At 40.1% G+C, this 22,495-nt stretch overlaps 1 protein-coding gene across 5 annotated transcripts in view; it reads right to left on the bottom strand.

Annotated features, from left to right (window-relative positions):
- Positions 1-22,495, bottom strand: part of PCNT (pericentrin) — a 73,474-nt gene that overhangs the window by 15,488 nt on the left and 35,491 nt on the right. For 2 of the 5 annotated variants that reach the window (XM_018071640.2, XM_025895009.2), the window contains exons 24-37: positions 16,461-16,690; positions 15,914-16,033; positions 15,351-15,371; positions 12,909-13,136; positions 11,501-11,671; positions 10,138-10,290; positions 9,536-9,706; positions 8,169-9,287; positions 5,315-5,842; positions 4,483-4,579; positions 3,895-4,049; positions 1,500-1,697; positions 1,073-1,246; positions 261-456 (exon numbers count right to left, since the gene is read on the bottom strand). In XM_018071640.2, the coding sequence (XP_017927129.2) occupies positions 261-456; positions 1,073-1,246; positions 1,500-1,697; positions 3,895-4,049; positions 4,483-4,579; positions 5,315-5,842; positions 8,169-9,287; positions 9,536-9,706; positions 10,138-10,290; positions 11,501-11,671; positions 12,909-13,136; positions 15,351-15,371; positions 15,914-16,033; positions 16,461-16,690 (3,561 nt within the window). Of the gene's footprint in view, positions 1-260; positions 457-1,072; positions 1,247-1,499; positions 1,698-3,894; positions 4,050-4,482; positions 4,580-5,314; positions 5,843-8,168; positions 9,288-9,535; positions 9,707-10,137; positions 10,291-11,500; positions 11,672-12,908; positions 13,137-15,350; positions 15,372-15,913; positions 16,034-16,460; positions 16,691-20,980; positions 21,020-22,495 lie in introns of all 5 variants that reach the window. The other 3 variants (XM_029959562.1, XM_025895008.2, XM_025895010.2) reach the window with 3 other exon arrangements.

A 22,495-nucleotide genomic window follows, 5' to 3' on the forward strand; every position in this document is an offset into this window, starting at 1 on the left:
TGTCAATCCAAACTCCCAGGTCCCTCTCTGCCTGGCTTTCTCTTTGCTTTTCACAGATTTGTCTTTACTACTGATATTAGAAAGAAAAATCCCTTCCTCTGCTCACATCGTAGCAACCTGAGTGCATTAGTAAAACTGAAGAACTGTACAGCACCCGCTTCTTTGCAAAACATCTCTTTTTGCTTTTTACCTTCAAGGCAAAAAGGAACTGACGCAGAAGTCCGAAAGAACTGACACAGCAGACAGATAATAAGAGTTACCTTTCCTCCGAAGGTGGTGCTCCTGTTTGTTCCCATGATCTTCTGCATTGGTAAGAGTTTCCTGTAACTGCTGGAGCTTCTCCTGGTTCTGCAGGTGTGTCATGCGGAGCTGAGCTCGGAGGTCCTGGATTTCCGAGAGCAAGCTATTCCGGTCCGAGGAGAAAAGGTGCTCTACAACCATCTGCCTCTGCTCCTCCTGGAAACAAACCAAGGCCTGCTCAATCCACAAGGCTATTTCCATGTGTTCTGTAAAGATAAACTCTAAGGAAAGGGTTCCAGCAGCAGTACAAGTTTTATACAAAAGCACTGTATAAAGTTTATGCTTCATATTAACTCAAAATGTTAACATTATGTAAGAAAACCCCCACTTCACTTGCTTTACATTGTTTAATACATAACAGTTACTACAGACTATCTGGCCACAACCTAAAAACTAAATATTATCAGCAAAAAAAATCCCAGATTCGGAATTAGTTCGATATATATCCTTGGCAAGAGAGGTCTGTGAAGCTCTAGATAAATGGGAGGGAAGGAAAGAATTCTATCAAATATTTCTTACTCACTATTCCAGTCTTTCTGGAGTCAGTTAAAATAACCAATAGGCTTTGTAGCACAATGTGCAAAGTCTGGGAAAAATGGTACAAAAGCAGAGACTCTAAAAGCCTACTGATCCCACACCATCTGTTTTAATACACAAGATAAGATTTAACAATAGAAGCAATAAAAAAAAAAAACCAAAGCGCAACTTTAAAAGAAATAACAGGGAATAAAGAAGTGATTTATGGGCAGAACACTTTAAGAGATTTTCTTACTTGCTGTTTCATTATATACTCCAGTTTTTCCATTAATGAACCTGCATCACCAGATGCAGGATTGGAGAAGTGAGACTTCAAGTCAATTTGCAACACGCTTCTCTCCTTCTCAAACACGCTCTGTACTGCTTGCAGAAGCTCTCCTCTCCAGTCAGCAGCAACACCTGAAGTTTCCTGTTAAAATAATTCTTTTTTAAATGGCATCTCTCTCAATCTCTAACCCAGTGTCTTTCATACCTTTACTGTGTAAGAGTATACCTGTTAACTTAAGCAGACCAAAAGTGTTTAAAGAGTACTGTTTGAATCTCAGAAAGGAAAAAAGAGTCCCTTACTCCTAACACACACGCACACAAACCTCATAACAATATACATTTCTATATATAAAAAACCAGGTTACCCTGCTTTAAAGGATATTTGATTGTCATACCTTGTCTCCTCTCTCTGCCACCTTGCCAAGGTAATCCCTCAGGGACTGTATAGCATCCAGCAGGGCTAAGCCCTCCTTCTGCCAGCCCTCCACCACCACTTGGGTCTGAGGAACGTCCTTCAGCTCCCTGAAACCAAAGGGATGTTCTGACAAAGCCAATATTTTGCGGCTCTCCTCGTATACCATCTTCAGCACAGTCTGAGAAGGTAAAAAAGAAAAACAAACAAACCAGAAATGGAAACAGGCATCAGCATCCTGAGAGAGTGTAAGAACAGAATGGGATAGCACTACAAAAATAAGGTGGCTGTGTACATCAACACGCTAATATGCAATTAAGCATAAATTATTAATATACAATTATGCCAGAGGGCTGTACTTTCACTGTGTTGTTTCTGAACTATTTAGCTAACCTTCCTGGGAATAAATGAAATTCTGTCAAGTCTGAAGCCATGTAGCTAAACCACCAGAAAACTGAATTATGTATTTAGACAACTTTGGCTTAATTTAGCCAATTATGTACAAATAACATCTCCCAAAATAATCACTTTTAATAATTTACACAGTGGAAATTGTTTCCTCTGACACTGTCAGGCCAAATAATATATTTTAAATAAATTCCCTCTTCACAAACTATTACATCATGCACAGATGTTTCCTGGCCTCTTTTCAAGGAAGGTCACTGGAGATCTAGGTCCTTTTCTTACACACATCTCATTAGAAATATGCCAGCTTCCATGTGGAGCTGTTCCTCACTGCTACTCACTTTAACAACAACAATAACAACAACAACAACAACATAGAGTACTTTTCTTTAACTCTTGATATTCTTTCCTTGCACTTATTTGAATGACTTAACTTTTGAACCAACTTGAGTTGCTTTTCCATCACTGGAACCAAAATAGTGATTACTTCAAGAACCAATAGAACCTTTAGTGAACAATAACAGCAGAAGTACAAGTAAAGTGTTTAAACAAAACATTTAGTACTGGAATATGCACTCAGATCTTACAGCCAGTAAAGTCTAGATTGATGATCCATAAAAGAAACTAAATACAAAAATAAATCTGTTACTTAAGGTAAAATAAAATAAAATTCACTCTTCTAGGACGTCTCTGAGAACTACGCTTTAGAGAATTATTGGTTTTTTAGATACAGAATCATAGAATGGTTTCCAGTTAGAAGGGACCTTTAAAGACCATATCTAGTCCACCTCCCCTGCCACGGGCACGGGGGACATCTTCTATTAGTTCAGTTTGCTCAAAGCCCCATCCAACCTTCTAGGGATCTACCACCTCCCTGCACAAACTGTGCCAGTGCCCCACGGCCCTCACTGGGTGCTTCAGTGCCTCTCAGTAAGGAATCTCCAATTAATAAACACCTTATGTGCTTTTCTGGTAGCACTGGTTCTAATGCCAGCAGGTGGTTGCACCAGCTTTGCATGGTTGGCTTTTCCTGGATCACTCCAGTTACTCCACATGCTCTTCCTTCTCCAACCCTAGAACATCATGTCTGTTATGAAGGGCCCCTGCAGAGAGCAGGGGAAGGTTCCTCCTTCTGACTCGAGCAGCGATGAAGGCCCAGTCTCCTTCATCCTGGGAGTTTTGTGTCAGTCAGTTGAAGTTAATTTGAATTCAGGCTTGCCTTGCCCCTGCACTGCCTTACTGCACTGCACAAATCTTCCTACACTGTGCTGAGCAAGCTGCAAGAACCTGCTAAGTGTATTAGGAGGCAGCACTCACTTTCTAGGAAGTGTATTTCTTCTAGTTTCTTATTACTCAAGAACTCACTATAACCTACTGCACTTATCAGCCTCATAGGTGAGAATTTCTCCCTTTCCACAGCTGGAATTTCTGGAATGGCTGAGAGCTTGTTCAGCTTGTTCACCAAACCAAAGAATGCCAGGCACACACTTTCCTCAGCTTAGCTTTCTGTCTAGAGTGAGCACTCACTGCTCAGTCTTCTGTGTATTCCTCATGCTCCTTGAACTGACTTGCAAAGGTGTTTCCACAGCTCTCCATCACATCAGAATGACAAGAACAGGCAGGGCAGTATGATCTCAGCTAGCTATGATTGCTCCTGAAACAGCTATCTATGAAGCCTCCAAGACAAACCCATAAAACAGATCAACCAGCCCTTGAACCACCACATTCTGAAACATCACCAGTGCTGCCCTAGCAAAACTAGTTCAGTTGCAGCAAGCACAAGCAAATGCCAGTAATTTTGCCACAAGAGATGAAAAATGACTCAAGAACCATAACCATAACCAACTCAAAGTTTAAAGCATTACAGGGCAGTTTTCAGTGTAAATGTAGCAGCCAACTCCCTTTCCTGTTAGCACTTCATTTTCGCTGTCCAGTTTTAATCTGCTGCTCTGCTTGTACTAATCATACATTACCTTCAGCTGTGGTGAAAGTACTTCCTTCTCCTTCATTGATTCCATAATATCTGGGAACGCTCCACAGTACCGCAGATAAGCCATGACACTGGCATCTAGGTGGTCTGATGTTTGGAGCTCCTGCTTTAGTTTAGCTGCCAAATTTGAGCTGGTATCTGAAGGAACAGACAACCCCCCCACGCCCACAAGTTTTATAAATATGAAAAGAACCTGAAACCAGAACAACCACTTGCAAAATAACCATGATATCTTCTCCCAGTCTGAATGCAGGGTCAGATCAAATTGGTTGGTTAAGATTTTAACTAACTTAAACAAATTAAAAGGCAAGAAGTTGTGTTTAGCACCAGAGAAAGTGTTGTAGTTAAAAATCAGGACTCCAGCCTCCTGCCCCCTTTTCAGTATATAAAGATGAGAAGGTAAAAGCAGGCACAAATATACAAATGTTTCTGAACAAAGAACACCCTGCCAGAGGCACAGCTTTCCAATAAGAGACCTAAAAGTAAAAGAAAATGGGAGAAAGAGGAAAAACATAATGTTTTTATAATAAAGTTAACATATGGTGAAAGGAATCTACAAAGTTAAACTTACTGCTGCCACATCCACTGCTCATCACAGATGCTCTTGATCTTACATCATCTTGTAAATCAGAAGGGGTTAAAGTCAGATTATCAGCCTCTCTCATCTGCTTGGAAATAAAATTTTCACATTTATTTAGTTTTCTGAGTCCAGCTGTTGTTTTCTGCATTCATGATAACTTTGTTACTAGTGCAGATCTTAGCAAATGCTTACTTGATCATAATATTAGAAATGGCAAATACCGCGATGAATGCAACCCTGGTGCTCTCTGGAAGCCATTCCATCTCAATTTTTCCCTCTTTTAACAGTCTTAAGAAACAGACATGTATTTATATTTAATTGCCCCTCAAAAGCAAGGCACAAAAATATACAACTGAAAATAAATTTTCGTAAGTACAGACTTTGTCTTCCTGTGAAATTACAGGATATAGACAATATATAAATATATATATATATACACACATACATAATATATAAAATATTTCCATTTAAAAAAATCCCTCTATTCTCCAATTTTGAAAGAGACTCTGCTAACACTCAACAACAGATATTTGTAAGTGGGGAGCTGTTTCAGTACACTGAGTACTGTGGTAGCAAAGGTTTTACAGGTTTTAGCTCGATTCTGGCACATGAAGTGTTATCACACTTTATCAAGTTGATAAACTTTATCAAGTTTATCAGTTATTATCACAGTAAGAGAGGAATTAACAACATCACTGGACCCACCCCCAACACTGTGTAGGTTTCTACTCCTTGGAGCCAATGGCCCATCAAGGATCCCAGGGGGACAGAGCTGAGCAGTCTTGTTTAATAAGAATTAAACCAGACTTGAAATAACACTTACCAAAATCTTCTTCCGCATGTCTTCGTCATCATCAACAGAATAGGTGCTTTCAGAGAAAGCTGGAGATTTTCTGTCTACTCCCACCACTGCATCCCCACTGCCATTGTCAGCCAGCCTAGAATATCCCAGTGATACAGAATTATCTCCTTGCAGGGATGACCTTGTGTGCATAATTTCAAAATTCGTGTTTTCATCTTCTGAAAAGGGCGTCAGGTGAAGCACTGGTTGAAGTTCCATGCTTGAATCTTGTTTTCTCATGATTTCAGGCGAGCCCCAGGAACACATACTTGCAACTAAATTCTGAAAGTCTTTTGAAATGTCTTTGTCTATGTCCAAATTGTGTTTTGGAGAGCCAGGCGTTTGACGAATTTCCAGCATTTGCTGGCAATGCTTTTTCAAATCTTGATCCTCTTCAGAGCTGTAGATCACGTCCAACTCCTCAAGCAAGATGTTTTCTTGTGATTGCTTAATCTGAGTTTTTGGATTTGTGCTGTGAGTTGTCAAGTCAAACAGAACTTCATCTTTTTCCTACAATGAAATAACACATATTAATTGCTTAATGGAATTTGAATATGATTTTACAAGCTGAGAAATGTGTTTAAAAAAGATCTTTTAAAATTGGGTGATTTTTTTCCTTCAGGCGCTTCATCTAAGTAATTTTAAGCTAAAATTTTGACCTCTTCAGTTCTGTGGCTGAGTCTAAATGAGGCACTATTTGAGAAGATATTTTAGTTTATTTTAAACCTGTCAACATGGAAATTTAATTTCATCCTCCATACCTCTTACACTGTCAGATACAGTGAATAATTGTTTTCTCTCTCATCTTAGACCATCACCTTAATCCTTCTGTGTTAATCATCCCTCTTAGCTAAGTCCTAGCCTATTTTAAGCCTAGTGCTGGCTGCAAGTACTTCCCTCTTCTCACTGCTCCTCCAGCTTTCATTTTAATACATTTCCTGATTTTCACACTGTTTCCACTTTTGAACCCAAGAATAACAGTATGAGGGTTCTTTGCTCCTCTAAGAATGCTGCCAATATTGTACTTTTTCCAATACTGGGATGAGCATATCCATAGGAAAAAGTCTATTGTAATGAATGCTTGAAGACACAATAGTTTACTTACTTTGACTCAACATTCTCCAACTTTGATGACCATCCCTCCTCAGCCTACTTTAAAACTCTTAGCACTTAAACTATGGAAATACATAATACTGACATAGAGACATCAATTAAATGTTTTAGAATCTGAGTTTCTACTCGAAAAATTATTTTTAAATCATTTAACTGCCCTCAGAATTCCAGCAAAGCTTTATGTCCCTCAAAATTTTACCAGCTCTCTCTTCACTGAACCCTAAGTTACTTGTGTTCCTTAAACGGGGATCTAACAATCCCTACCTGTATAAGCAACATGGTCCAGTAGCCATCAGACAGAAGTCTGCTGCCTTGTACAGACACATTTAGTGGTCTGAAGTATATCAGTCTGCATAGGTCATTAAACATTCTTCCCACCTGTTTCCCTTTCCTGAGGGATTTCTGGGACAGACCCTGAATGTACAGTATCCCCTAGGCAAATGGCACTGATGCAAACTAGAACTTCTAGGCAGATAAAAATACAAGCACCAGAAATGGTCACATTTTGCACAGCTACACTCTTCATTCCGCTTTAAGAATTAACACCTCATTTTACACGGTACTTATCCTATAATTTCTTTAAATAAGTCAACTACCTTGAATGTTTATATCCATATCATACTGCCAATCAGGACCCCCCAAATCCACATAAGCACTCAAACTCTTTTTTCATACAAGCCCTCTTACTAACACTTATCACCTCTATAAGCCAGCCTTAAAAGACGGTAAGTCAATGCATGACAGCTCTTTGAAAAAAGGGTCACCTGGGTCCTACTGCTCTCTAAAATTGAGTGATTGAGTTTATAAGATCAGGTTATTTGGAGCAAAAAAAAAAACAAAAAAAAGGAGACATGAAGTATTTTCAGGTAGTTCTCCAATACAGCCATAAAGGATGGCAAACACAGTCTTGGTAGGTCAGGGTGGGTTGACCTTGGTTGGCTTGCAGATGCCCACCCAGCTGCGCTCTCAGTCTCCTTCCTCAACAGATCAGGAGGGAAAAAATATGATGGAAAGAGCTCATGGATGGAGAAAAAGAAAAGGATATCACCTACTAACTACTCTCACAGGCAAAATAGATTGTACTTGAGGAATATGTATTTAATCTATTGCCACTCAAATGCAGCTGGATGGCAAGAAACAAAGACAAATACTGAAAGAGCTCCCTCCCACCTTTTCTCCCAGGCTTGCTCATTGATCCCAAACTCCTCTTGCTTCTATCTCTGCTCTAGCATGGTCTTTTCCATGGGCTCTTTCTCACACTTTTTTCCCCCCCTTACTCCTCACTGCCTCTCCAGCATTTTGGTCTCTGAAATATGTTTTTTCAGGCAGTGCCACATATATGGATAGTGGCCTTGGCTGTGTCCTGTGGTGGACATAGCTGTGCCCAGCATGGAGCAGCCCTGGGCCCCCTGCAGCTCCCCCACTGCCATCTCCTTGTAATCTACACCCAAAACATACCTTAGGATCCATGGTCAAAACCACACCCAGCTCAGAAAAGCTGGATAAGGTTTCTGTGGGTGCTTGCCCTATTCTTAGCCCTTCCAGGCATCCATTTGTAGCTATTGCTGGAGAAAGGACAGAGACAGACAGACCCTTCAACTGACTCACCACAGCCATCCTTATGTCACAGTATTCACCTTCTCCCTTTCTTACAGCACACAGAAGGATAAACTATAAGGCTTTATACAACAAAAAAAACACTATTAAGAAACAAATCATATACCAGTTTTGCAGTAGGGGAAGCCAGTACTGGGAATGACTGATCATTATTTGCTTCCAGTTCTTCTAATTCCTCCGTTCCCTTTTTAAGGACTACTCCTTTTCTTTCTCTCTGGCAGAATGGTTTGAGAAAGTTAGTCCCTTTGTGACCTAGTTGTTCCTTTAGCTGCTGTGACTCCAACTGCGAAACTTCAGCTCTTTCCAATCGTAAGGCTTCAAGTTCTTTCATATGGGCCTTGATTTGATCTTTCAGCTTTGCAGTGCTACCTTGTAGTTCCTTGATTTCTCTCAAATAAGCTACTTCTTTCTGATTCAGTGCTTGCACCTGGAAATCCAGTCTAGAAACTTCTAATTGAAGACTATAAACATCTTGTGCCTGACTTGCATCTTTCTTTTCCAACTCAGTTTGTAGCTCTGCTGCCTTTTCTGTTAAATACTGCAGCTCGGTGGTGTCAGCTTCTCTTTGATCCGCCATCGTCTTAATCTGCATCTCCTTCTCTAGAATATTTGCTTCCTTTTCTCTCACGGTATCTTCAAGTTCTTGAACTCGAGATTCAGTTATCTTTGTTTCAACCTCTCTCTGAGACAAACGCGTTTGGGAAAGGCTGTATTCTTCCTGAAGTGCCTCGTGCTGGATTCTCAGAGAGGCTAGCTCTGCAACATACTGCTCTGATGACTCTCGCAACTGTTGGCATTTTTTCTCCAGAATTTCCACTTCCATTTTGAACTGCAGTTCCTTCTCTTCCAGTTGCTGCTGCAGAGTTTGTCTAGCAGCTGAGACAAGCTCCAGTTCCTCCTGAAGTTCTCTCACTTTGGAGAGTAGTGATGCACTGCTTCTGTTTGGATCAGGATCATCCTGACAATCCACCAGTCCCTTCTTCAACTCATTCTGAAGGTTTTCCACTGGCTTTCCCAATGCAACCTGATAGAAGTCATCTTGGTTGTCACTATCTTCATGACAAACTGGTCCAAACTGTGCCAGTTCTTTTTGAAGCTTCTCAATTACTCCATGGAGTTGCTCTACCTCTTCATCCTTGTCCTTACGCAGCCTCTCCTGGTCAACGCGAAGGTGCTCGACCAGTGATTTGAGTTCTTCAATTTCAGATTTTTGGTCTTCCACAACCTAAGCAAAAGGATAATGACTGAATATTACTGCATGTAGACACAATTACTATTGCACATAGAGTTTACATTTTTCTTCTGAATCACACGTTCAACACCAGGAAGAACTGCACGCTTCAGCTGGTAGCTACTCAAAATAATCTCTACTTTCCTAAGAGAATTATCAAACAGATTTCATTTACCATAAGATTCTGCTCACCTTGCTTCCCCCCAAAAATCAAGCAATGAACATACAGTAAGCACTCTTACTTTATTCTCCAGAGCATTCTGTAGCTCGAGCTGGAGTCTCTTCATCTGCTCATTCAAGTGATCGATTTCTTGATTCTTTTCTTCAAGTAGTGCTTGTGGGAATGACAAAGCTGAGGAATCATTAATACCCAGGTTCTGACTTTGCTTCACATGAAGTTTTGTTAGATCCTCCTGTCCAGGAAAAGCAATAATCTCATTAGAAAGGACTGACTTCCTCTCTCAGCCTAATGGCAGAACAGAACTAGGGGCTTTATTTAAACATTCTCCTCTGTACTATAACATTGAAGAACTCAGGAACACAACTACAGCTATTTTATTTGAGTTTGTACCACCAGATTAGACTGCCACAACCCAGAAAAATTACCCAAGCTTCTGATTTAAATCAAATGTAGAAGATAATGCTACAAGTATGAATCTAGAATATTGGTGGGTTTTGGTTCTAAAATACCCAGCATTAGTCTTGTAACAGTAATGCAATATTCCCCTGGCAAGAGAAACAAATCAATTATCTGTTTACAACATCATGAGATGATGACTATAACACTCAAGATAGAAGGTTTCTGACATTTTAGCCAGTGCACACTAGAGCTAAGGAAACCTACCTTCAAGTGTGCATTTTCTACCTGAAGCTGGCTGATGCTGGAAGTGCTAAGGTTTTTTTGTATCTCTAACTGCAAGTTCAGCTGCAATATCTCCTCGTTTTTACTGCTCAAGTTATCTTTATATTGGTGTAGTTGGTCTAGCAAGCTTGCAATCTAAAAAAAAAAGAAGAAAATGCATAGTTGTTTCAATTAAGTCCTCTTATTTAAGTAGAAAAGATAAAAGTTCATTCATTGTCTTACTTAATGACAACAAGTAACTTCAGCAATTTCTATGATTTAAACTCTAATCAACCTGAACTAATGGAATACCTGAGACATAAAAACAGTGAGAAACTTGTGTTCCAGCTCCGCATCTGTAAAACCAAAGTACTGCAAAGGTGGGTTTCCATTTTCTTTAAAAAAAAAAAAAAAATAAAAATCTAACTGCTCACATGAGATATGTTAACCTGTACTGTGAACAACCAAGGCTTGACTGATGTAGTTTGCAGTAACAATAGGAGACATATTAGCATTGGATGTGCAACTTAATCACAAGCAGTTAACATAAACACCATTCTCCTCCTCCCAGAAGACAAAAATTAGCATTGAAGTGCCAATCCCAGTAAGAGACATCAAACAGATGAGTCAATAACCACATATTCCTGTGTTTGAAAGAGCAGTGGAAGCAGTGTGATTTTGCCATCCACAGGTTTTATCATCTCTTGCCATAATGGGTAGCAAGGTATAGGGGCTTTGGGAATCTGACTATTGAAGTTAAACTTCATAAGAGACAAGGAAATCCCATCTGTAAGAAATCAATTTTTATTATCTTCCTGCTCTTGAAAGAATGGTGTACAATTGACTGGAGGATCATCCCATTTTTCTTCTTTGCACATCCTGAACTGGACCAGATGTTTCTATATCATAGATATTATAATAATTATGTAATAATAATAATGTAAACATACATCAGGGTTTTTGCATGCATCCGTGCATGTAAATCCAATAGAAGTTCCAAATAATGTGACAAGAGCTATCCCTCATTCTCAAAGTCAAACAAAAAGCTGTCTACCTTCTGCTCCACTTCAACTTTGGAAGGAAAGGGAAATCAGTTTACAACTGATACTGATCAGTCTCAAAGGTGATGAGAACCATCACAAGACAGTTTCCAGTGGGAAAGGAGATGAATACAAAACAAAGTAAGAAAAAGGAAGGTTAGTTAAGGCCAAAGCACAGAGAATTCTGGGTAAGAAGACACATTTATTAATACATTAAATCATTTGGGTTTTGAATGAATTAAATTCCCAGCTATAAGTGTGTACAAAATATTTATGCAATTACGAGAGCAACTCAAGAGTCTGCAGGACTCTACTAAAGCTCTCACCTCTCTCTCCTTGGCCTGAAGTGCTTCCTGCTCTGCCTGTAGCTGCTCCTTCAGCACAGGGGCAGAACTGCCATCCACTGGCACTCGGTGCCTTGCTTCATCCAGCTTAGACTGCAGAGCAGAGATCTGGATCAGGTTATTGTACTGCTGCTGTTGCAATGCCTCTTTATCCTGAAAAAAAAATAAATTCATGTTAGAATTAATTGCTGTCAATATAGAAACCTTCCTAACCAGAACAATGCTGCCAAAACACTTCAGCGTCCCTGACAAACCCAGTACAGGAAAAGCACATAATCTCAACAGCCTATAAAGAAATAGGAATTCAAAACAATTCAATGTTTTAGCTCACTGAAGTTTTACTCCTTTATTTTTTCTAATTAAAAAAAAAACTTGCCAACAGCAGCACCACAGTCTCCACCCAATCCAAGGCAGACAGAAAATGAATGGGTATGGCTTTTGTATGTGTGGATAAAACCACAGAAAGGCTTAAGCTGGGAAAGGTCTCTAGAGCTCCTTGGTCCAGCATCTGACTTAAAGGAGAACCAACTTGGCTCTGCTCAGGGCATTCTGACACGGCAGAGGCATCACTGCCACTCTGAGCCCCCTTTTTCAATATCTGGCTGCCCCCAGTAGGAACCCTTCACCCTACCACTGAATTGGGATTCCCCCTGTTGCAGTTTATACTCATATCTTCTCATCCTTTCACTATGCACCTCCAAGTCTGACTCCACCTTCTCTATAACCTCCTATTATGTGATTGTGGGCAAAAAGATCTCTACAAAGCTCCCAACAATACTCAACCAAGGAAAACTGTTGGCAGGAAACTGAACATTTACTTTAAGATGGTAGAAAAAAAAGTTACTCAAATATTTGGTCAAAGACAAATACTTTTGCTAAATGGAATGTAATTCTTAACTCTAAGCTGTGATTAAATCTGCAGTAGTAACAAAGCACTAAAAACTTCAGACCATGGTGAACAGATCTGGCTTTAAAGACACAGAGCAAGAAGGGTTACAGATTAAGATAATATGACTTTAGACATAGGGACTTATGAAGACCCTCAGTGTTTAATATTCAGTAACATCACCTTCTCAGAAACTTCCAGACAAGCACAAGAGCAGCTCTGAACCACACAAGCATGACAACTATTAAAAGCAAGCTCCACAGTAAGACTTGGAGTAAGTCTTATTAGTAGTATATAAGCATACACTACTTACAAGTAGTACATAAGTTTCTATAGTGGACTTGGAGTATGTAAAACCAGAGTTTATTTAAAACTGTGGTTGTGATACCTGCCATTAATACACCAGTTTAACTGGGTGTGGGGAGTCACAAGCACCACCAATAACCCCTACAAAGCCACTGCCACGTAATGCCAACCCCACTTCAATAAGGACTTAAAAATTACTTGTTTCAGTTCAGTTTCCACTTTCTTCATTTTCTGCAGCTGTTTTTCCAATGAATGTACAGTATTGGAGACCTCAGCACCGCTGCACTTCAGCTCTTGGATCTGTGCCACCAGTTTTTCTATCTCTTTATCACGAGCTGTAATTTCCTGGTGTTTTCGCTCCTTTTCTAATAACAGCTTATTGTAATCATCCATCTTCTCCTTTAGTTCTGCTTGCAAAGATTCTACCTACACAGAAATCACAGTGTACATACATTCAGGCAATATAACAAACTTTCAGTTGGAAGCAAGAGTGACTTCATGTCAAAGTAGTGGAGTTTTACTACAGTCTAAAGAAGTGCTAAAATCCCAGGTGAAAATAAAACTAGACGTGGACAGAAAGGATGAAAAAGTAAAAGTAACTTTCTGAAATCTTGTTTTCCAAAGGCAGCAGCTCTTAGGTAGACATTTGATTACTCTCTCTTAATATTTGCAGTATTCTCACAAAATACTAGATGAAGGCATGCTGTCAAAGGAGCCTTGTGGTGTGGGGGGTTTGTTTTAAGATTAAAAAAACCGCCAAGACTACATGAATTATTATGAACAGCATTAGATTTATTTCTGTAACCTCAGAACCCTCTTCCAATATTCCAAGGAATTCCTGTTTAAAGGAAGATACCAAGAACCGAAAGACAAATATGCAGTGTAACATACCCAATGCCTACAAATCAGAGAGATTCCCAGGAGTCAACACAGGACAGGTACTTCTTTTTCCAAAAATCATTTAAATATGAAGAGGATACCAATTTTGAATTTGAGCTCACTGAGATCCAACCATACACAGCTGCAGGAAAACAGTCATTCATTCATCCCAGTAATCAAGGTGAAGGCAAGGCTAGGAGCTTTGGTGGGTGTGTGTGACAGAATCTACCTCAAGGCGTGATAAAGTCATTAAGCACATTGAAAGCAAGCTCAGGCAGGAAAGCAGTTGGAAAGGAGAAATAACCTGGTCAACACCAATGAGCAAGGAAGATGAGACTTCCCAAAATAAATGCTTTGTTCATCAGTAAGTGTCTGAATTGATGCAAATCCCACTTGGACATTATAAAATAAAAATTCTTTGCATTAAGACAGAACTTTATGTCTTCAAAGTATTATACAGATACTACTAAAGCAGCAAAACACACTCTAGCCAGATAGAGAAAGAGAGTCAAATTAATAAGTATGGAGAGTGTCAGAGGCTGGTTAAGAAAACCAAAAGTGATTAACATCATATTTTCAACTGCTTACAGGCACATAAACATTTCCTTAATTATGTATGTATCTTACTGTCTTCTCATCTCATCAGCAACTGACCAACTGTTAAGCATAACACAGTTAAGGCCTTACAGTAAAGCTTTTGGGTATAGAAAAATATTCTAGAAGTCTAACCTTTCTAATGCTATAAAATTTTGACAATAGAATCCCAAAACTATGACACTTCAGACATAAAAAGTGTGATTTTAACACCACATTGCTGGGAAGGTGGTATTGCAATCCTGTAGCTAAGGAAAGAAACACTTGCACAACCTTCACCCTCACGGAGCACACTGCAGCTCCCAAATACCAGCCAGCACTCTTTCCCCAAAATAATCCCACTCCCACATACCTCGAGCCCAGTGAACAGCAGAGAGGGCAACTGTGAGCTTGTTATAGCTTCTACATGCAGGAATTAGCAGTTCACTTGAACTGGTGTGGTTTGCAGCGAGTTAAGCGCTTCCTGATGTTACAGCTGCATTAAACAACCAAACAAATCCTGACGTTTCCTTTTTGGCATGGAATGCCTGCATTCCTCACCCTACCTACAAATGTCACTTGCTTAGTTACCATCCTGGTGTGTCTTTCTCCAAGCTAAGTTTTCATCCTTTCTGAAAGGGGTTGCAAAGCTAATTTTTTCAGCAGTTAATTTTTTCAGCCACCCCCTCCAGCATGGAAAATTTGCTCTATCAAAGATGCGGTTGCTCTTACAAGACAAGCTTTGCTAACACTGAGGTACACAATTCCATAAACTATACATAAATAAACAGATAGAAAGTAGTTTACACATTGAAGTTTTGGTAAGCACCAGGTCACAAACAAAAGCTGAAGGCTAAGGCACAGTATCACCACCATTCCAGTATCTTTGTTCCATATACTCCAAACCTCAACTTCTCCTTTCATGACAAAAAGCTCTGGTGCAGTGAATAACTGCCTGTAATACCTTTGAGCAATAAGCCAGGAGAACAAACTATTTATGCAAAGGAAATTAAACTGAAAGCAGTTCCTCATTCCCTGAAAGAATTCTGCCACCCTAAAACCTGTAGCCTTAGCTCCAAGTCACGCCTTGACATATCAAGAGGAGGAAGAAAAGCTAAAGCAGATCTAGAAAGGATTGAAAGTAAAAGGAAAGAAAAGTTAAAGAGATGTTCATGCTGTTTTCCATACCTGTAGAATCAATTCATAGTTCTGTATAATGTTCATTTATGTGAAAAAACACAACCAACCAAAAAAAAAAAGAAAAAGAAAAAAAAAAGCAAAAGTTAATGTTTGAAACCAAGCATCAAAAAAATGAACATGTGTAAACAAGAGCTCATTATAAACCTAAATAGGACAAGGCATGCAGACAAAGAACATCTCTATTATAACTGCTATATCTGGCAAAAAATAAATACATTTAGAACCCAGAAGTCATCCCTCAGATGTGCTCTGTAGAGCAGAGTGTCTCTAGTGTTGTCCTCCTCGGTTCACTTAAATCAGACTCAGAGGCTGTGAAACCTTACTGTAAAGCACATACAACAGTTCTTTCCATCACCCTAACAAATAATATAAGTGCATTCTCACTGCCTAAAAGTAGTTCAGTCAGTTGGAGAAGACAAATCTGCTCTCTGGGCAACAACAGAGGGGAAAAAAAAAAGTCTCCCAGGAGCCATATCCCCAAGAAAACACAGGCTTTGTTATTTAATTGCAGTAAACAAACTCCTTTGGTCATTAAGTGTTATTTTACTCACTCTGTATTCTCTGGGCTGTCCTGAAGTCTGTGATTTTGCTGACAGTTTTAACTGTTCTTCCAGCTTCTGAATCTCCTGCTGAAAATCATCGCGTTCATGTTCCCTTTCTATAGCTTGTTCCTGTACACCCAGCCAGAGAGAAAGAAACTTGGCATTTCATTACAATACTGTGAACAAGAATGCTTTGGGGGTTGTTTTTGTGGTGAAGAAACTGTCCATTTAAAAATAATTAACACCTTCCAGTAGTCCTGAAAGCATATCTACAATTACAGAGAAGGAAAAAACCCCCACCTTTTTGACTTCAGTGTACATACAAACTACAACTATCAATTAATAAAAACGAAGAATTATCCTGCAATACTACAGAGAGGGAATTGAAAAAATTAACTTTTTTATTTCTTTTATGAGACTAGAATACCAAAGTCTTAATTTCAAACAAAACTAAAAATATCCCATTTCAGGAACCATCTTCCAAGTCGCAGTCACAAACCAGGAGAAGAATTTATCACCTCCAAACCCATGGAAATGTGGTCACAGGCTCACTTACATCCATGAACTGCCGCTGGTTTTTAAGCTGTTTTTCAAGAACTTGAATTTGCTGTTTTAATTCAGCAACCTCCAGTAACTGTGTAGCCAGGTCCTGGTTACTGTGCAGCTGTTCTTCCAGTTCCACCTCCAAAACCTTCATTTGAGAGCGTAAGTTGGAATGGTCCTTTTCTGCCTGACACTGAAGTTCTAATTTCTCCTTTGATAAAAATTCTACTTCCTTGAGTAGACCTGAACAAGAACGCAAAAATAACAAAAGTTTGTCAGTGCAGGGCACAAAAATCAAATGTTTCAGATGAGATTAATTTCAGGTATTTTGGACAGCATCAAAACAAAGAAAAATATTCCTGAGATGGGCTAGAAGAGACACAACAGGAATTCTGATGCATGACTGCTCATGGGGTCTCCAAAAGCCATCTTAATAAAGGAGGCCAGGGGTATCTGTTTTCAATCCCTAAGTGAATCCTGGTTGGAGACATTCTAGACCCTTAGAAAGCTTTCACCTTCACTCCTGGAGACCTCCTAATTCCAGAGACCCCCATCTCACCTGATCAGGAATCCTTCAAGTTCATTCCCTAGGTCCTTGCCTTCTCAACCCCAGTTCCACACTCTTCTTGCCCCAGAGGTTCTTTCCAAACCACACCAGTCCTCAATCCTCCCAATTCACTCCATTCCAGAGGTGCTCTCTCCCCAGGTTTAAGCCCCAAACACCACTGTCAGCCACCTGACATACCTTTCATACCAACCCTTCCAACTGTCCCATCCTTTGCTGCTCTATCCTAAATCCTTGCCATCCTTCTTTCCCAACTCTCTTAATCGAGCCAGCCAATACAGAATTCTTGATTCCTCCACACTCTCATGCCAAGATCTTCCTTAGACATCCACTATCCAGTTTCTCCATTACTCCCTGCCTCGTGTCATGCTGGATATACTGCCCCTGCCATCTATACTGGTAAACTAGCACCCAGTCCATCTTTCCAGTGGCCACTGGTGCCCAGCCCAACCCTGAGGCCAGCTGCTATGAGAAAGCAAAGTTATTGTATTTCTCTGAACCAGAGTGGGGATTAAAACCTGCAGAAAAATCATGCTTACAGAAAATCGGTCCAGTTCTCAGATAACAAAGGGAAGAAACACCTGGGGAAAAAGATGGCACATCTACAGACTGCAAAAGCATTACCACAAATAGGAAAATGTATATAGTTTAAATTATTTAAGTTATCAAGAGTTAATTTATAGCTACAAACTGAATTTTCAATCAGCTGGATGCACTCAATACGCTGTTTAGGGGACCAAAACTGAGACTCTACTGTGAACGCTCACAAAGCAAAGCTACTTTTATGTAAACATAGGTAAGTAAGCTGAGCATGAAAAACAGAAGCCTATTTTGTATCAAAGCAAGGTCCTGCAAGAGATCATCATTTTACTTTTCAAATGTTCTATCATCACCTTAAATGTTTTCAGTCAAAGGTAAGCCTATGATCCAACAAGGACCTTAAGTGGTCATCCAGCCCACTTTCCAGAATGGACAACCACAGCCTGCCTACAACATTTTTTTCTAGGGTTTCACTATCCACAGGTATTTAATTACATCTCCACACACTTGAAAATAAGCAACATTTCCATGTTCATGCTTAAGAGGATAAGTGTCACAGGTCTGGAATGATGCAACAATATTTACACTAAACATTGGGGAAAATGTCACCACAGTGAGGATAATGGAACAGAATGTGCAGGGTCTGCGAAATCTCTGGCTCTGGAAATCAAACAGGCTGGACAAAGAGGAAACAAGGAAAGCAGATTCTGGTTTAGGACAGAAGTATGGACTACATGAGCTCTCGAGGGCCACAGCAACCCCGTGATTCTGGGATTTAGTCACGCTGGTCTCACTGCAGCAACTATACTTTCTCTGCATTAAGACAATATTAAGATATGCAAGTAAAAACTAAGAGGTTAATCGAGCAAATAAAAATTCAGCACACATGGAACTGCACCAGATGCTTTAACCATTGACCCAATTTGCTAAGTACCCATGGCCACCTTCTGAAACCAGCTGAAGTGGACATAAAATTGCTCCTTGGTCCCTTTGCACAGCCAATATGAGAGCATGGCACCTCCAGCTGAAGGAAACAGAAATCACTTTGTTTTGCACTCACTCTACACAGCATGTTAGCCCTGCCCTCCCTTACACATTGGTACACTGGTACTGGGCTCCTCCTGCCAGTTTAAGTTTGCTTTTGGCTGATAAATACAAATCCCACACAGATTACAAATCTCAAAAAGTTCCAGTCCTGGTAAGTACTTCCTGTCTTTGAGATACTGTAGTTGTGGATTACAACTACATTCCCCTCCAAGCACTCATTTTGCACGTGTACAATTACCAGGAGCCATGGACTATATAAAAACAATGGGGCCACACTCTCTACCTTTTCTAGCATTGGGCTAAATAATCACAATAAATATTCATAAATTCGTAGAGTTGTGGATGTAATTCAGGCTCTGGCAGAATGCATGAAATGAAGAGTCTCCCCCAGTTTCTCTCCCAGCCCCCTTGCAGCTGTATTGGATGTATCATATATCACACATATCATGAGATGCAGCAGAGCAAGCAGCTGAAACACACAGAAAAAAAGCCAACAGTCTGAATTCCATTAGGAGACAATCCCAGCCACAGTTGCACAACAGAGGATATCTTTTGCCAAGAGCTGGGTTTTGGCAGGCTGGAGATGGGAATAATGGGAATAAAATAGCACTCTAGTGTATTTGGTGACACATGGTGCAGAGAGGAGGGCAAGGTCCCGTGCACACTGTTATTTGTGCACCCAGAGGAAGGTCATGGACGTAGACAGACCCTGTGAGAAAAGAACTGACATTTGGGAAAACGAGCACAGGAATTTTTCCTTCTATATCCTAAGAAACATGGCTGATGCCTTCCCTTTAGCTTCCAAAGGAACACTAGTGCTTTCTGAGGAACAAAATACTGATTAGATAACACTGAGTTACCCAGTCACAGTCACCTCCTCAGACAGAAATGCAAGTTAATGGAAAAAAAATAATTAGGGAAACAGATTTTACTTGGAATCAGCAGTATTTAATAGAAAGTGGGTATCAGATTTTGGCAATCTCGGTAAGTGCAATCTGTTTGACCAATTTTTTGATCTTTTATTTTTTTGGTTTTTTTTAAGCACATGTCCCCAACTGTATAAATAGAATTTCAAGCAACACAAACAGATCACCAGCTCACAGATCTGTTCCTTTGTAGACAAAACCTGCTATTTTATTAATGCTTATTCAAATCATGCAATTCCCCTTCAGTAATGCCCCGGCACACTCCTCCCCACTCCCAAAATCGTTAGCAAATGCCAAGCTCCATGCTGGGTGCATTTAATTAGCGAGGCTATTCTACTCACAGTAGTTACTCCGCATCAAAAACTGGAGGAGGCGTCAGCTTTTCAAGGAATAAGCCATGTCAGCTCCAAACAAGATGATTTATATTCATCACTTTTTCCACCTACTACAAACAATTCCAAGCCAGAGGAAGAGTACTACAGATGGCTGGGGTGGGAGAAAGGGGATGAATTTTAGGACTCGGCACTTGCAGCAAAAGCAACTGTTCAAGTTGTAACGAGCTGCTGGCAAGAGCTGGGCTGCTGCTAGGAGAATGTCAATCCCAAAATACACTGTAACCAGCTCAGTTACACATCCCCTCTCTTTCAGAGGGCAGCAGCAAATTTCAGGACAGTGAGGTGGTCACCAAAAATAGGTTAAATAAAAATAGTGTTTGAGGGAGATCTGAATGGACAGAAGGAATAAAGATACAGTAACAGGCAAGACAGCTCAGTGCAGCTTTTTCACTCCAACAGGAATTTACCCTGGTAACTTTTTATTCACTTGAGGGTTTTGGTTTACCCAGCTCACACTCTTTGGGGGAAAAGTCTAGAAACAAGAGACAGTGAATATACAAGAGAACACATCTATGAATATATATATGTGTGTGTGTAAATAAAATTACTCTAAAAATTATAGGAGAATTATATTTTACGTGGACCACAAAACAATCGTGGTAACTAAGAATGTATCAGATCTAAATGTCAGTCACTCAGGAGTTAAGTGTGCATACTTTAGTTTAGGAGAAAAAAAAAATAAAAATGCCTTTTTCAATTTGGCACCTACAAATTTTACTTCAGCAATAGATTTCCAAAGTCAATGTATAACTCCACAGATCCCTCTTGCTTATTTTGGGTTTCCTCTTTCCTCCCATAATTCATTCTGCTCTCCTCTTCTTTTTTCTGACCTACCAATCCATTCAGTTACATTTCTCTAGTCTTCCTTAGACTTCCTTCAGTTCTTGCTGTACGTTTTTAGCTCACCATTTTACATCACCTCAAACACTTTTCATAACCTGCTGGGCCTATTTATTAAGTACTATTCCTCGTTGTTAAGATAAAATCAAAATTATCAATTTATTCGCACAGTGTTACAGCAACACAGCAAGAAAAAAAAACCACACTTGTTATTACAAACCTGAACCTTCTTTTTGTGCTACATTAGCAGCAGGTGTTCCTAGAAATTGAAATACACAGACATGTACAAGACAAGAATAGAACATTGTGATCCATTCTATCTTCTAAAATCACTAAAAATCTGTATGGAATACAGATAGGGCCTACCTTTTCTTTTTGGCATAATTGCATTTCATCTTTATTATGACACAAAGCTCCTGATGATCTACATTGATTCATGTCTGTAATAGGACTTGAGCTACTACAGAAATCGTTTTACATTATAACCCTGCAAGCTTGTTGCAACATCCTTGGCCAGTCACTTCTGCATTTTCTAAGACAATCAATACTATGTTTTTGCAATTTTCACTATATAGAGGTGGAATAATCAATGCCTCAAATCTTCCTTTTATCTCCTGTCAGGGGATCTAAAGCAGGATTTGGCCCAGCAGGACTCCCCGGCACAGGTCCTGCAATCTGTCACACATTTCCATAACCCACAGTCGTACTTGTGTTCAACAACACCAAGGAATGATTTTGCATTTCCTATGGGATATGTTACTCAATGCCATAATCATTGCTGTAAAGCAAGCACAGCCCCTGGCCCAGTTTATGTTCTGCTGCCTTTCCCCTGAGGAAGAGAGTTCAGAGACAGACACAACTATTAATACTAACTCAGGTACTATGCATTTAGTAGCAATACGACATGGTGTAATAATTTCAAACTAAAGAGGGTAGACTCAGACTAGATAGAAGTTAAGAAATTTTTCATGATGAGGGTGGTGAAACACTGGCAGCTTGCCCACAGTGGTGGTGGATGCCCCATCCCTGGAAACATTCAAGTTGGACAGGGCTCTGAGCAACCTGGTCTAGTGGCTGGCGACAGGGCTGGAAGGCCTGTCCTGTGAGGAGAGGCTGAGGGCTCCGGGTTTGTCTAGGCTGGAGAAAGAGAGGCTGAGGGGTGACCTCACTGCTCCCGAAACTTCCCAAGGAGGGAATGTGGGGAGGGAGATGCTAGTCTTCTCTCCCTGGTATTCAGTGATAGGAGTGTGGGAATGGTTCAAAGCCACACCAGGAAAGATTCAGAGTGGACACTGGCAAGCATTTCTTTACCAAGAGGGTGGTCAAAACCTGGAACAGGCTTTCTAGAGAGGTGGTGGATGCCCCAAGCCTGTCAGTGCTCAAGAGGCATTTGGTCAATGTCCTTAATAACATGCTTTAACTTTGGGCTGACCAAAAGTTGTCAGGATGGATTGCTCTAAGTCAGTTCTAAGTGAAAATATTCTAGTCTGGTCTAGTCTAGTGGAAGATGTCTCTGTTACTACAGGAGGGTCAGACTAGATGACCTTTAAAGCATCCTTCCAACACAAATAATTCTATGATTCTATGTACAACATCAGTATTTTGATTGTACTATGCTTTAAAGGTCAAATGCAGAACCACAAGAGCAGGACAATGGCAGAGTTGAGACTCAAGAGAGGCAGGCAACAGTTTTTCACTAGAATACTGTTTCTTGCTGTCTTTATTTCTGACCTAA

Source organism: Manacus vitellinus, unplaced genomic scaffold, assembly GCF_001715985.3.
Source record: "Manacus vitellinus isolate BGI_N305 unplaced genomic scaffold, ASM171598v3 scaffold_20_pilon, whole genome shotgun sequence".
NCBI classification, from domain to species: Eukaryota; Metazoa; Chordata; class Aves; order Passeriformes; family Pipridae; genus Manacus; species Manacus vitellinus.